Here is a 13,265-nt window from a genome sequence, read left to right on the forward strand (position 1 = left end):
CTCAGGGCTTAATCTTGTTGATCCCTAAATCTGGAACATACTTCACCTAGATCTTACAGGGCTCACTCACTGTCATCACTCTAGTCTAAAACCAAGTATCACTTTTTTGGGGAGTTCTTCCTTAACTCTGTTATTTAAATAGTCCTTGCCCCTACCTGATGACTGACTATCCTGTTACCCTGCTTTATTTTTATCACATCATTTATCTATACCAGCAGCTGTGTGAATGGGTATGTATCTACAAGCACACATGCAAACTTGTTCATTAGCTGTCTCCCTAAAAGAACAAAAGCTCCATGAGGGCATGAAATCTATTTAAATCTATTTTATTCAGTGCTCTATCCCCAAACTCTAGTGCCTATCTCACAGAAAGTCCTACCTAAATTTTTGACGATTTAATGCATGGAACAAGTGAATGTGATTTCTGGCAAATCTGATGGAGTATCAGATTTGATAATGATTAGAATACCTCCCAACAAACTTTCCTTTACTTGAGATAATTTGAGTCTCTCTTTTTATCCTTTACCATTAAAAAGAGACTAAAACAGACTTATTACTCAAATTTTAAAGCAAAGCTCTATCATAAAAATTTTTAAAAAAGACACAGTATTCTATGGTTTCAAGCCAATTAGCAAAGCATGTGGAACAGTCAGTAATGCAAAGGAATTTCTTAAGCATTTAGTTTTGTAATAAATACAGCCTCCAATGTTTAACAGAGTGCAGGTTCTATTAGAAACTACAGTGACTACTTTCAGGGGCATTCTTTAAAAGCACTCAAAAGAACCTTGACACAGCTCTAAAACACATACTCACTAAATTAAAACTTAACCTTCTCTCTTTCAAAGCTTCTAATTATACATATAAGAGAATGCAATCTAATGTCATGATCAGATTCATGCAATTGAGCATGCTCATTAAAAACAGATGAGGAAAATTTAGACAATTACCAAAGCAGATCAATCTTCAACTATCTCACACTGCAATCTGGAATATGCTTACCTTGGCTAAGGTCACAGGCTCTGGATCAGTGGGTATGCAGCTAGTACTCAGAAACCTATTATTATTCATTGTAGTAGAGCTGTAGCACTATCATTAAAATCCTGCCACAGAATATTTGGTACTGGTCAAAACATGGAAAATAATGATGTTAGCGTTCTACAGGCTTACAATATATAATTCAGAAACAAACCAAACAAATGCATAGGTAAACTAAAAGGTATGGAATTTCTCCAGCCTCCCCTCTCTAACTGCTCACCCCTCTGCCTTTTCCCCTTTGTCCACCCCACCTCCATCCCTTTCCATAAAGTTCAAGACATTGTTTAACAGGTATTATCATTCAAATGCTTCATAGGAAATTAATTCTAAGGAGGATCTGAAATGGTTGGCATGCTTTAAGTCAGTGCCATCCAGCAATGGAAAATCATTCTACCAATAAGTTCTTTGTTGTTCTTCACTTAAATTCATTTTTATTAGCCTAATGAAGTCTTCTCAATCCATAAACCAACACAAATTATCCAGGAAAAAATGAGATGCTGGCATTAGATGGAAAGATGTAATAAGGGCAACCCGAAAGGTGTTCAAAAAGTACTTGCTGAATTGAATTTTTTAAAAAATCAGTCAGAGTCCTCTTTTCTTTTGAGCATATCAGATGCACCAGTTCTACAGAAAACCCTTTACTAGATCATATTACCCATTTGTAACTATCACTTAATTTCCCTCCATTTTCTTGCCTATGCCTTAAGTCTTTTTAATGTAACTCAATTTCCCATACCAATTTTAAAATTGGTTTCCTGAAGGTTAATACTGATTTTTTGTTGTGAAATCATATAATATGTTCCTTATATCAAATTACTAGCCACTTTTCATCTCTTCTCTCAATCCCCCACCAATAAAGAGAGAGGGAAAATGTAAAGAAATGGCTTACAAAAATTCATTTAACATAAAGAGAATAATAAATGAAAAATGTCAATGGACCAGGGAAATGAAATTAAGCTGGGTTAAGACCATGTCAAAACATACATGAGATCCTAAATAACAGCTACAAAAGGAGGGCAAAGAAAGCAAATCATAGGAGTCACAATTTAAGCATAAAACATCTGCTTAGGAACACATCTTATTAACAAGCCTTTAAAAAAAAATTCTTCATGAGGGCTCTTGGCAGATACTTTGCAATGGGATAGACTATGCCCTCAATTACATAACCATCCATCCCTTCCTGAAAACACTCTTCTCTCTCTAAGACTTGAAAATGTACCTTCCTGATTCTCCACCCATGTTTCTGATGAACATTGCTTATGTCATCAGGTAATCCTTTTCCTTTCCTTAATGCCAGCAGTGCCCAAGGGGCTATTCTCTTTCCCTTTCCTTCTCTTTCGTGAACTCTCAATTCATGAGACTTTAAATATCACACCTTTATGTGGATGAATCCCAAATCTATATTGTTAATTTTGTTTTAGAATACAGCCCTTAAGAAGCCATAAACAACCATTGATAAACACCTATTGTACATTATTTTCTTTTAGTCAATTACATGTAAAGAAAAAAAAATTGATGAAGGAAATAAAAACTAAATAACCTTCTAAGAGATACTGGCATTTGTTTATTTTGGCTCTGATGTTTCATTTTGCATCTGATCTTTAGACTGCTAGTTTCAAAGTAATAATTTAAGTAAGCAGCTGATTTAAAAACACTGTGAAATAATAAGTATCTAAATTGTCCACCCTTTTCAACATCCTGGAATAGTTGATATAGATGCAAAAAGAGAAACAGAAGGACCAACTTTTAGAACAATGTTTACTGAGGAACTCTTATTGAAGAGGTTCTTATCTTTAAATAAAACATGAAACCAGATGAAAGAGTTGGACTATATAAGCTTTCTTTCTTCTACTCCATCCAGAGTAAATTATTCAGAGTAAAAAGAATTTTAAGTGTGAGAGATACAAGCAGTATAATTTATCCTATTTTTATCATTCATTTCCTGTGAGCTACGTTTTTATATGTAATATAACATATATTTAATGTAATTTATATTCAATATACATACATTCATTTAAGAATTATATACATGTTTAGAAATGTTAGAAATGAACAAGATATGTATTGAAATTGAAAAGGTTAGCTGACGCCTTTGAAAACTCTATTTTTCAGTGTACTTGTACTTTGTGTCATTTCTGTTACAAATGCTTCTAAATTGCTACGTAACTATTAGAAGATAAAAAAGAATCCAAGTGTAAGACTGTTTGAAAAAAAGATCTTTTTAAAAAACTGATCACCTGTGAAGAGGAAAATACTATTATAAACAATTTCCTTATCCCAAAGCAGTAGGAACAAAATATTTGTTCCATCTAAAGTATAATAAAGTCAATCTCCAGCAATAACATATAAACATCCAGAACTGTATCCTCCAGAGGCTCCCCTAACCATATCTTTCCCAAACCAAGGATTGATAAAGCAGAGCTTAACTCATGCCCATATACAACTGCTTCCCAACTGCTAGGGAAAGGATAGAAAGGGAAGAAAGAATATGATGCTCAAAAAAGCCTACTGTATTCTAGACTGTCCCTCACAAATAGTGAAAAGTGGACAGCCCTTACTTTTACCTTCTGCAGAAGGTTCTGTTACTGTACTCCAAACTTGAGGTATCCCTTGAGTCGGTGAACATAGAGGAGAAATGTAGAACAATTCAGGTAAAGAGAAAACCAAAAGACAAATTCACAAGCAATTTTAGATAGTACTTCCTTAAACTGTAAGAAAAGATTCCTATGATGAATTACATACTAAAGAATTTACTTGAGAAAAAATGAGGCTCACGAAATATCTATTTCATGTGTTTCCACAGATGTGACAGTAGTTGTCTCTGATTCTATTCTGAGAAGTAGTCTCTCTTTCAGAATAAAAACCAAGAAGGACCTATAAAATGAAGACAGGTTGTCTCAAAATCAAGTATTTTCCACAAATTAAAAAAAGCATAACTAATAGCAGCAAGTCAGTATATGCAATGATTCTAAATCTCCAAAACCCAATATCCTGAAGTAAAATAGGAAGAGTGTCAACAATAAAAGAGAAAAGAACGTAGGAAAGAAGAACACTAATGCAATAACTGAAACAGCCCCTAGCAGATCTAAAATGAGTGAACAGAGAGACTTAAATACTGGCATAGGATCATAATAAAAATAGATCAGCATTAGGATTTTTGTGAGTATTCTGAAGTTACATGGATAATTTTATAATAAAATAAAGCTATTTGGGTATAAAGAAATAAAGAACATACTTTATAGAAAGTAATAAAACCAATTTGATTAATATAGAACAGTGTTCGCCTAATTTGCAAATTGATCAAGTAATGTCTGTGCTACTTTTCTAGCAAAAACCTATGTTAAGCACTCTTGAATATAGGATGATTGAGTAAATAAGCAACGTTGTTTGTTTCACCTATTCTCTATATAAAACGAACTTTGACCAGAAAAGACTTTTTGTCACTGGTGTCAATAATGACCTGTCATTCTGAAATTCTATTCTACCTCAAGAGCAGGCCTTCCCTCATGTAAATTACTTTCTGTGGATGATGAAAATCTAAAACCTCTACTGGTGACTAACAAGAGCTTCTCCTAAAACTGAAAGTAGTAGTTCAAAGTATTAAAATGATTTAATAAAACAGTATAGGCATTTGTTATATTAAAAGGCTTGTATTTTTTATGTGCTACATTAATTGTAGATATTCTCAAAGCTATTAATCTAGCAGAAGTGCTTCCCAATAAAGGGGTGACAAGAGATGAAAAGTAAATGCCACTTAATATACCTCCCTTTTCTGGCCTACATGACCAGACAGTAGGCAGACCAGATAGTAGTAGGCAGACCAACATACGTATTCTATCATCCCACAATGCCTCCTGCATATTTTGATTACAGATTGTACCACATCCATTAATTACTTGTTCATAGGTCTTTCTCCAAACATACTGTGGACAGGTGAAGAATACAGAACATATTCTTCATCTGTGTATTCTCAGTATCTAGGACAATGCCTTGCTCATAATAAGCATTTACTTAGAAATATTTACTGTATGGATCAGTTAAATGAATCCCCGCAAGCCCAATGATCACAAGGAAGAAAAAAACTAGAATTCATTCTGGACAAAGGGAAAGAGTTGATCCAGGTCCTCCTTTAAAATATTTCTCCAAAATTCATGATTTTTCATTCTTCCTAATCAAATCCCCATTACATTAACCTCAGTGCTGGTCTTTCTGGGGACAGCTAATTCATCGCCCTATAATTCTTCTTTGCCACAAGGCTTTCTCCAACAAGAAACTACATTAGTTCCTAATACGTAGTACGATGATCAAAAAAATGCTAAAGACTACATTACATGCTAAATACATTACAACTTCCCACACGCATTGTAAATATCACTAGATAATTACTACAATATCCTCTGCCACTAAATTTTGTGTTTATTTGAGGATTTAGGATTTGAGTCTGAAATTACACCTGTTCATTTATTTATCTTATCATGTTTCTAAGAAAATTCTGTCTTTCAAAGTCTTGATGAAGAGTCATCTCCCAAAGGAAGTCTCCCCTCTAATTAATCTGTCTTTTCTCTAAGTCCCCATATAATAGCATTTACCTAGTATCTAACCAAACCTTCCTATACTGTTAAGTATTTAACATTTCTTAGTGTACATATAAAACAGTACTGTGAGCTCCTTGAGGAGAATGGCCTTATTTTATAATGTCTTGTATCCTACCATGGTGGGTGCTATGCATATTATAAATACACAAATATTTTCTTGATAGATGCCAAAAATAATGCTACCTTTTTCCCTGCAAACTTAATTTTGAGTTATGCTGCAGATAATGCTGAACAACACATACTAATCCATCTAATCCATTCACATTCTTTCATTCCATTGCAACTAACAGCATAAACTTTGAAAAGTTTCAGATTTTATTAACATTTAAGATCCACTTATCCTTTCACACTTAGAACAAAAGCTTTATGGATATTAGCTATCTATATAAAGGAAATATTTATAGTCTTTCTTACTTTTAGAAATTTAACAACAACCATTGTTAGGAATTTTTTCCTTATAACTTCCTTATTATGTAACATTTAATTTTTGTGATCCTAAATGGAAAGAAAGTATGCTTGATCATTTCTCTCTGGTTAGGCTTTATATACACATGAACACAACCTTTATTAAATGCCTACATCTACCTCTCTTCTCTAAGACAACCTCAGTTTCTTTACATTACCAATCCTAGATTAGAAAACAAACAAATCCTAAACTTTGGGAGGGGATGTAGCTCAAGGGCCTCCCACATGAGAGGTCCAGCTTTGGTTCCTGGTGCCTCATGAAAAAACAACAACAAGCAAAACAGAGGAATGAACCAACTAAGGGAAGCCAATGCAGCACCAGATTCCCACATGTGAGGTCCCAGGTTCAGTCCCCAGCCCCTGGTACCTTAAAAAAAAAAATTCCTAAATTTTCCAAATGTCTATTTAATTTATAAAGCTCATGATAACAGTGACCTTAGGTAGGATAAGACCTGTGCTGAACAGGATGGAAAGATTACCTCATGGCTGTCACATGTCATAACAACTATTTAACCCAATGAGTTATCTTTTCTAAAAACAGCATAATACTTAATCTGTTTGCTATCTCTTATGGTACCAAAACCTTGTACATAACCAATAATTTTCTATCTACATATTCCTTCATTAGGTATCTGGTTACTACTTAATCGCATTCAGTGAGTCTATTCTAACAATTTCTCCAGTTTACCAAAATCTATGTGAAAGCTAATATTCTTTTAAAGTGATTTTCATTTGCATTGGATTGTTGCCATGTTCAACCTAACCAAGCATTCTCCACACACACACACACACACACACACTGCATTCAGGTTACTGTTGATATTTTTCTATATGAGGTCAGGATCCACTTCTTGATAATGCAATTTTATTTTTCCCACAGTTACAACATTCTATAAAGATCTTAGCTACATTTTATCCTTCAGGGAGTGTCACACTACAATGGTAAGTACAGCCTAATATTATTTGTTCATTTTATTGATGATAATCATGAGACTGAATCAAAAACCTTGCAAAACTTTAAATATGGGTGAACATTTAGTTTATCCAGAATTACTACAAAAATAAATTAATATTTACTAAGTTCCTTTTGGGTGTTGTAAGAAACTATTTCAGGCACTTTCATTTTATTACTCATTAAATCACATAAGAATCCCATCTTATAAGTGAATTAATGTGTCCAATGTCTCAGTGACTGTAAATAGAAGGGTAAGGATTTGAATTTGGATAGTTTGAAGGCCCATACTCGTCCTGCAGCATGCCACCTCCATATCTAGCAAATCTTCAGGGCTGAAGAAGGAACCAAGAGGAGGCTACCATTTATGGTCTACCTCCTTAGCCCCTTCCCGAACTCTTGAGTCATCCTTCACAGCCTTCTGTATATAATCCTACCAGAGAATTACTCACTCCCTCCAGTAAGCTATCTCCATATTCCATAAATCCTTCTTTAAGTGTATCTATCCCTATATATTGTAATTATTTATTTATTTGGTCTTTCCTGCTTGGCTATTTGCTCCCTATAGCCTGGACATGTTTGATTCATCTTTAACACCCAGTATCTAGTGCAATGCCTGCTTAGTACTTCATTGATACCATCTGCTCTGCTACCTGTGTTTCTGTACCATGAATTACCTTATGTACAACTGGGAAATAGGAATTGTCAATACAATGTGCATCATTTCATGTGTGACTTTTCCTACATTAATATGTTATACTGCCAAGTAACAGCAGATAGATTCAAATTATACTAACAGCCAAAATGGCAAGCTAAGAATACAGCTATTCACCCCTCCTTCTTCCTCTTAGCTTAGTTTGGCCACAGCCTCTATCTTGGAAGGGCTTATTGCTCAGTTCTCATTTCTCATGCACCTTTTTATGCATTTATCCCTTGTCTCCATAATTTAGCAACCCTACCTACTATCCCCCCTGCCGTGAAGTTACCTTCACTTTTTTTAAGGTAAAGTCCTATATCTACTATAGTCTTTATTGATTATGAATGCAACATGTCTTTTTACGTGCCCTTGTATTTTTACTAGTATTGCTAGTGCTATGGTTATAAATTTGCATGGACTGTGAGTAGTCTATCCAATTCCATTTCTCCCATAAACTCTTTTTTCTATTTTTTTTTTTAAGATTTATTTTTTATTTCTCTCCCCTTCCCCCTCCCCAGTTGTCTGCTCTCTGTGTCCATTCGCTGGGTGTTCTTCTGTGACTGCTTCTATCCTTACCAGCGGCACTGAGAATCTGTGTTTTCCCTTGTTGCATCATCTTGTTGTGTCAGTTCTCTGTGTGTGCAGCACCATTCTTGGGCAGGCTGCACTTTCTTTCGTGCTGGGTGACTCTCCTTACAGGGTGTACTCCTTGCGTGTGGGGCTCCCCTACATGGGGGACACCCCCGCGTGGCAGGGCACTCCCTGCATGCATCAGCACTACACATGGGCCAGCTCCACATGGGTCAAGGAGGCCCAGGGTTTGAACTGAGGAACTCCCATGTGGTAGGTGGATGCTCTATCCATTGGGCCAAGTCTGCTTTCCCCATAAACTCTTATTTTTAAGTTCATAACTTGGCAAAATCTAAGTTTTTCAGGAGTGGGTCTACTGCATTATTGCCAAAATACTTGTATTAAAAGTATGTGATGGGAAGCAAATGTGCCTCAACTGAAAGAGTGTCCGCCTACCATATAGGAGGTTCAGGGTTTGAACCCAGGGCCTCCTGGCCCATGTGGTGAGCTGGCCCATGCGCAGTGCTACCGTGCGCAAGGAATGCCATGCCATGCAATTGTGTCCCTCACATAGGGGTGCCCCACGTGCAAGGATTGCCGCCCCACGTGGAAAAAATGCAGCCCGCCCAGGAGTGGCGCCACACACACAGAGAGCTGAAACAGCAAGATGACACAACAAAAAAGAGAACCAGACATGTGGTGCCACCAAGAATGCAAGCGGACACAGAAGAACACACAGCAAATGGACACAAGAGAGCAGACAATGGGGGGGGGGGTGGAGGAATGGGGAGAAAATAAATAAATAAATAACTCTTTAAAAAAAAAAAAAAGTATTTGATGAACTGAATGACTGAGCCTCCAAAATTCAGCAGACCTTAAACATTCACTCATTCAACAAAAAATATTTACTGAGTACCAAAGTGAGTAAGACACTGCACTAGGCACTGGAGACACAACAACAATGAGCAAAGTGTGAATGTGAAGGTATATGTGTGTGCGTGCATGTATATGTGTGTAAAAAGAGGCATCTATATTATATTCAAGTAAACAAACTTGAGTTACATATTATTATAAGTGCATTCTAACATCTTCTAATTCAGCAACTGATAAACTTTTTCAACAGAACTATTTTATGTTTTCCAGGAAAAGTCTTAAATAGAAACAAAACATACCAGGTAAAAACAACCCTGTACATTCAGAATGCCCTATGCCCCTGACCTGAAACACCTCCAGGAATCCTAGGGTTTATCAGACTCAGATTTAAAAGCCAGTGTTCTGGCAACAATGCTCCAACCCTTACACGACCCTTTAATAAATAAAGTTCTGACATGACCTAAGAAAATCAATTATGCCACTAAAGACCCTCTAATGAAAGAATTTTATTTCACTCAAGACTTTTCTCTCTTCCCTCTCATGTGACTATTTTAGTAGGAGGAGTCTTAAGATTATTCTTCCTAGCCCATGAATCCCTAAGAAGGTGCAGAGAAAAGGAAGGTTTAGGCCAACTATTAACTAGAGATTTACAGGGAAATTTCCTCATCATAATGGTAAGCTCTTAGAGGGTGAATATTACGGTAAAGGCTTAGGGGGAAAGAGGGTTAAGAGACTACTCAACTTGAAAAGCCCTAATCTAAACAAGTATACCCTCTCATAGATCACATATCTCACCAAACTCACTAGGGTAGGAAACCAAAAAGGGGTTTGAGGACAGTCTCCTCAGATTTGGAAAATATTAATGAAGTAGACAAAGAACCCTGCTCTCGGAAGCGTATACATTTTTAGGGGCAGAGGAGAAGGAGCAGAAGGAAGACAAACATAATAAATGCTATGGTGAAAGAAAGCAGGAAGCTGATTTAAGAGTCCCAACAACAGGGTTAAAGGGAAGTGTGGTTTACAGTTTTTAAGAGGATGGTCAGTTCTTGATAAAGATATGAATAAAGAAGGTAAGGGCGTTAGCCATGAGGACATCTGAGTCAAGAATGTTCCAGGTAGAGGCAAGAGCCAGTACAAAGGTCCTAAGGCAGAGTGGCCTTGCATCGGTAGATGGAGTCTAGATGGAACACAGTGAGGGAAAGAGATGGACAGAATTAAAGAAGTGACTGAGATTACAGGAATGGAAATAGGGGAAGACAGATCACACAGGGGCTTATAGGTCTCTGTAAAGATGCTGGCATCTACTTTGAGTCATTATAGGATATTGGGCAGATCTAACTTGTATGTTTAAAAGATTACTTTGCTAGGTAAAGAAAAGATTATAGCAGAACCTAAGTATACAAAGATAGATTAATTTAGAAGCTAATTCAATTTCCAGGCTGCACAGAGGTGGTGAGACAGGGTCAAATCCTTTTTTCTTCATTTAAACATAGTTAAGTGGGCTCTATTCAACTTATCACATACCCAAATTCTAAGAAAAACACTAGCAATAATAGACTATGTAATGGACCTTCCATTCTTTTAGCAATATCTATACATTGCTCAGATATTACATATAAATAGATTGTTACTGAGTTTTCCACTATCCTATCACTTTCTCCCTTGAAATTTATACTTATTTATTCCCATTCCTACCCATATACATGCTTTTTAAAAATGGTGCAGAGAGGGGGAAAAGAGAGGCAGATTTTTAATTTAAGTCTATGTGTCTTTTTAAAAGCCAATGTTATTTTTTTACTTCTTTCCTTTTCTTTTTCCTAATATATTTTGACAGACCTGTCATTTTAAAAAAGTAAAAACAAAGTTCCAAGAAAGCAACTTCTACATCAGGAAAAATACTGGGCATTGGTGGAATAGTTTACTGTATTTTCCCATTTCCAAAAGTCACCACTGACAGGCTAATAAACTTTATTATTTCTTTATATTCTTACGTGGTAATTTGTCCCAGCTCCCTTTTATGTTCATTTCATTATTCAAACTTGCAGAGAAAAATACACATTGTAACATAAGTGCTTGACTTCCATAAAATAAGACACATTAGAAAAAAGAGTTTGGTTGATTCCATTACTCCAGCTTAATGGACATTTTTTAAATGCAGTAGCTTTTTACTACTAGGTACCAAGTTGAAAGTTTTAGGACACACACTCATCCTGCCCTAAACAATTACTGTCCATAAGACGGCCTGAGGATTGAAAGTTAGAAAAAGAAATAAAATTTAAATTACACAATTTTATCATACAACTATTAAAAGCCTTCATAAAGGATTTACTTAAGAAAAAGATTGAAAAGTTCTATGCCCCCTTAAGACTTTAAGAACTGTTCTCCATAACTAAAAAGAAAACTTTGGGATAAGTTTATTTGATAAACCATATTTAATAGCTTAAACAATGCTTTCCCACTTTAAGCTCAGACATATATTGTCTTATTTATTCTAGTAAAATATATCAAGTTATACAAAACAGTCTGATGCTTAATGAATCCTAAGAATGATAAAAACCATCTTCCAAAAAGTAAAACTGGAAAAGCTATTTCCTAAAATATAAATATCTCGGAAATGTTATTTTGATTTTTTTTTTTGGTAAAATCATATGCGATTAGAAAGTTAGCAATGGCTAAGTAGAGCGGAAGGTTAAGTACTCAGATTACAAAAATAATCTTACCTTCTGATGTTTTCCATCGTTTCCATAAATCCTCAACAGTTATATGCTTATCTTCTCTGTGCAGATGGCTGTGTTTATTAGTAGCATCTTTATATTTCATATCTTCTCTGATAAACTATGGAATAGAAAACGTAAGTTAAATACACTTGATTCACTATTTTAGTCTTCATAAACCGAGGACAAAAAATAAAAGTTTGAAATCTAGTGGGTGGTTATTTTCAGATAATAAGTGATACCTTTTTTGGTAGTTTATACTCACGTTATTCTCACAAATATTTTATACTCACTTTATTCTCACAAAATTTATCTAATGAAATTACTTCTATACTAATCATAACCACTATGACAACAGCAGCAGCAGCAAAAGCACTCATTTAACATTCATTAATACCAGGCACTATTATAAGTTATATAATAAATAGATCTAAATATCTATGTAACTATATACGCATATATACAGATGTACACAGAGTCCATCATGCAACTTCATAACAGTCTTATAAGGAAAGCATCATCATCCCCATTTTATAGATGAGAAAACCAAGGCCCTGAGAGTTTATGTAATCTGCCCAAGATTGAAAAAAAAATAATGAACAACAGAACTGAAATTCCAACCCAAGCCAGTTGGTTTTGCTGACCAGTACAATATACTGTGTCAATGGTATACATTTTTACCAAATACATATTATAGTGACAAGGGTGTTTTAAAACACAATAATACTAATCCCTTCAATTACTGCACACATTTCTTTGTTCACCTGCCTTTTAAGCGATTACTTATAAATGAAAGGGAATCAATTATGGTGTTTAGAACTAAAGAGCTTTACAAAGCTGAAGAACTATCTCTATTAATCTTACTTTAAAATACAGAGAAAGAGCACTAAAATTATCTTTCTTAAAAACCAACCTGTTCATTGTATAAAATTCTCCCGCTATATACCAAATAAAAAGTAAATTCCTTTTCATGGCTTACATACCATTTCTCAGTCTAGTCCCTGACAATCTTTTTCAGCTCCAGAGGCATATGTTTTTGACTTTTACATACTAATAATAAACATCATTTTCAAACAAAAGACTAAATTTTACTTTTGGTTAGAGCTGTTTGGTGGTTTGAGCTGTCTGTACCCCAGAAAAAAACATATTCTTAAATCTAATCCATTTCTGTGGGTGTAAACCCATTGTAAGTAGGACCTTTCAATGAGGTTACTTCAGTTAAGGATGTCCCACCTCAATCAGAATGGGAGTCAATCCTATTATTGGAGTCCTTTGTAAAAGAATGAAATTTAGGCAGAAAGAGAGAAAGATAGGAGAGCAAGAAGAGGAAATCAACAAAACCCAAAAGAGAAGGGAGAGACCAA

The 13,265-nt window shown here is 35.2% G+C and overlaps 1 protein-coding gene across 5 annotated transcripts in view; it reads right to left on the minus strand.

The window, feature by feature from the left end:
* STIM2 (stromal interaction molecule 2) overlaps nt 1-13,265 on the minus strand; it is a 159,898-nt gene that overhangs the window by 48,050 nt on the left and 98,583 nt on the right. For all 5 annotated transcript variants that reach the window (XM_071217145.1, XM_058300098.2, XM_004452244.5 and 2 more), the window contains one exon: nt 11,908-12,022. In XM_071217145.1, the coding sequence (XP_071073246.1) occupies nt 11,908-12,022 (115 nt within the window). The remainder of the gene's footprint in view (nt 1-11,907; nt 12,023-13,265) is intronic.

This window comes from Dasypus novemcinctus, chromosome 1 (assembly GCF_030445035.2).
Source record: "Dasypus novemcinctus isolate mDasNov1 chromosome 1, mDasNov1.1.hap2, whole genome shotgun sequence".
NCBI classification, from domain to species: Eukaryota; Metazoa; Chordata; class Mammalia; order Cingulata; family Dasypodidae; genus Dasypus; species Dasypus novemcinctus.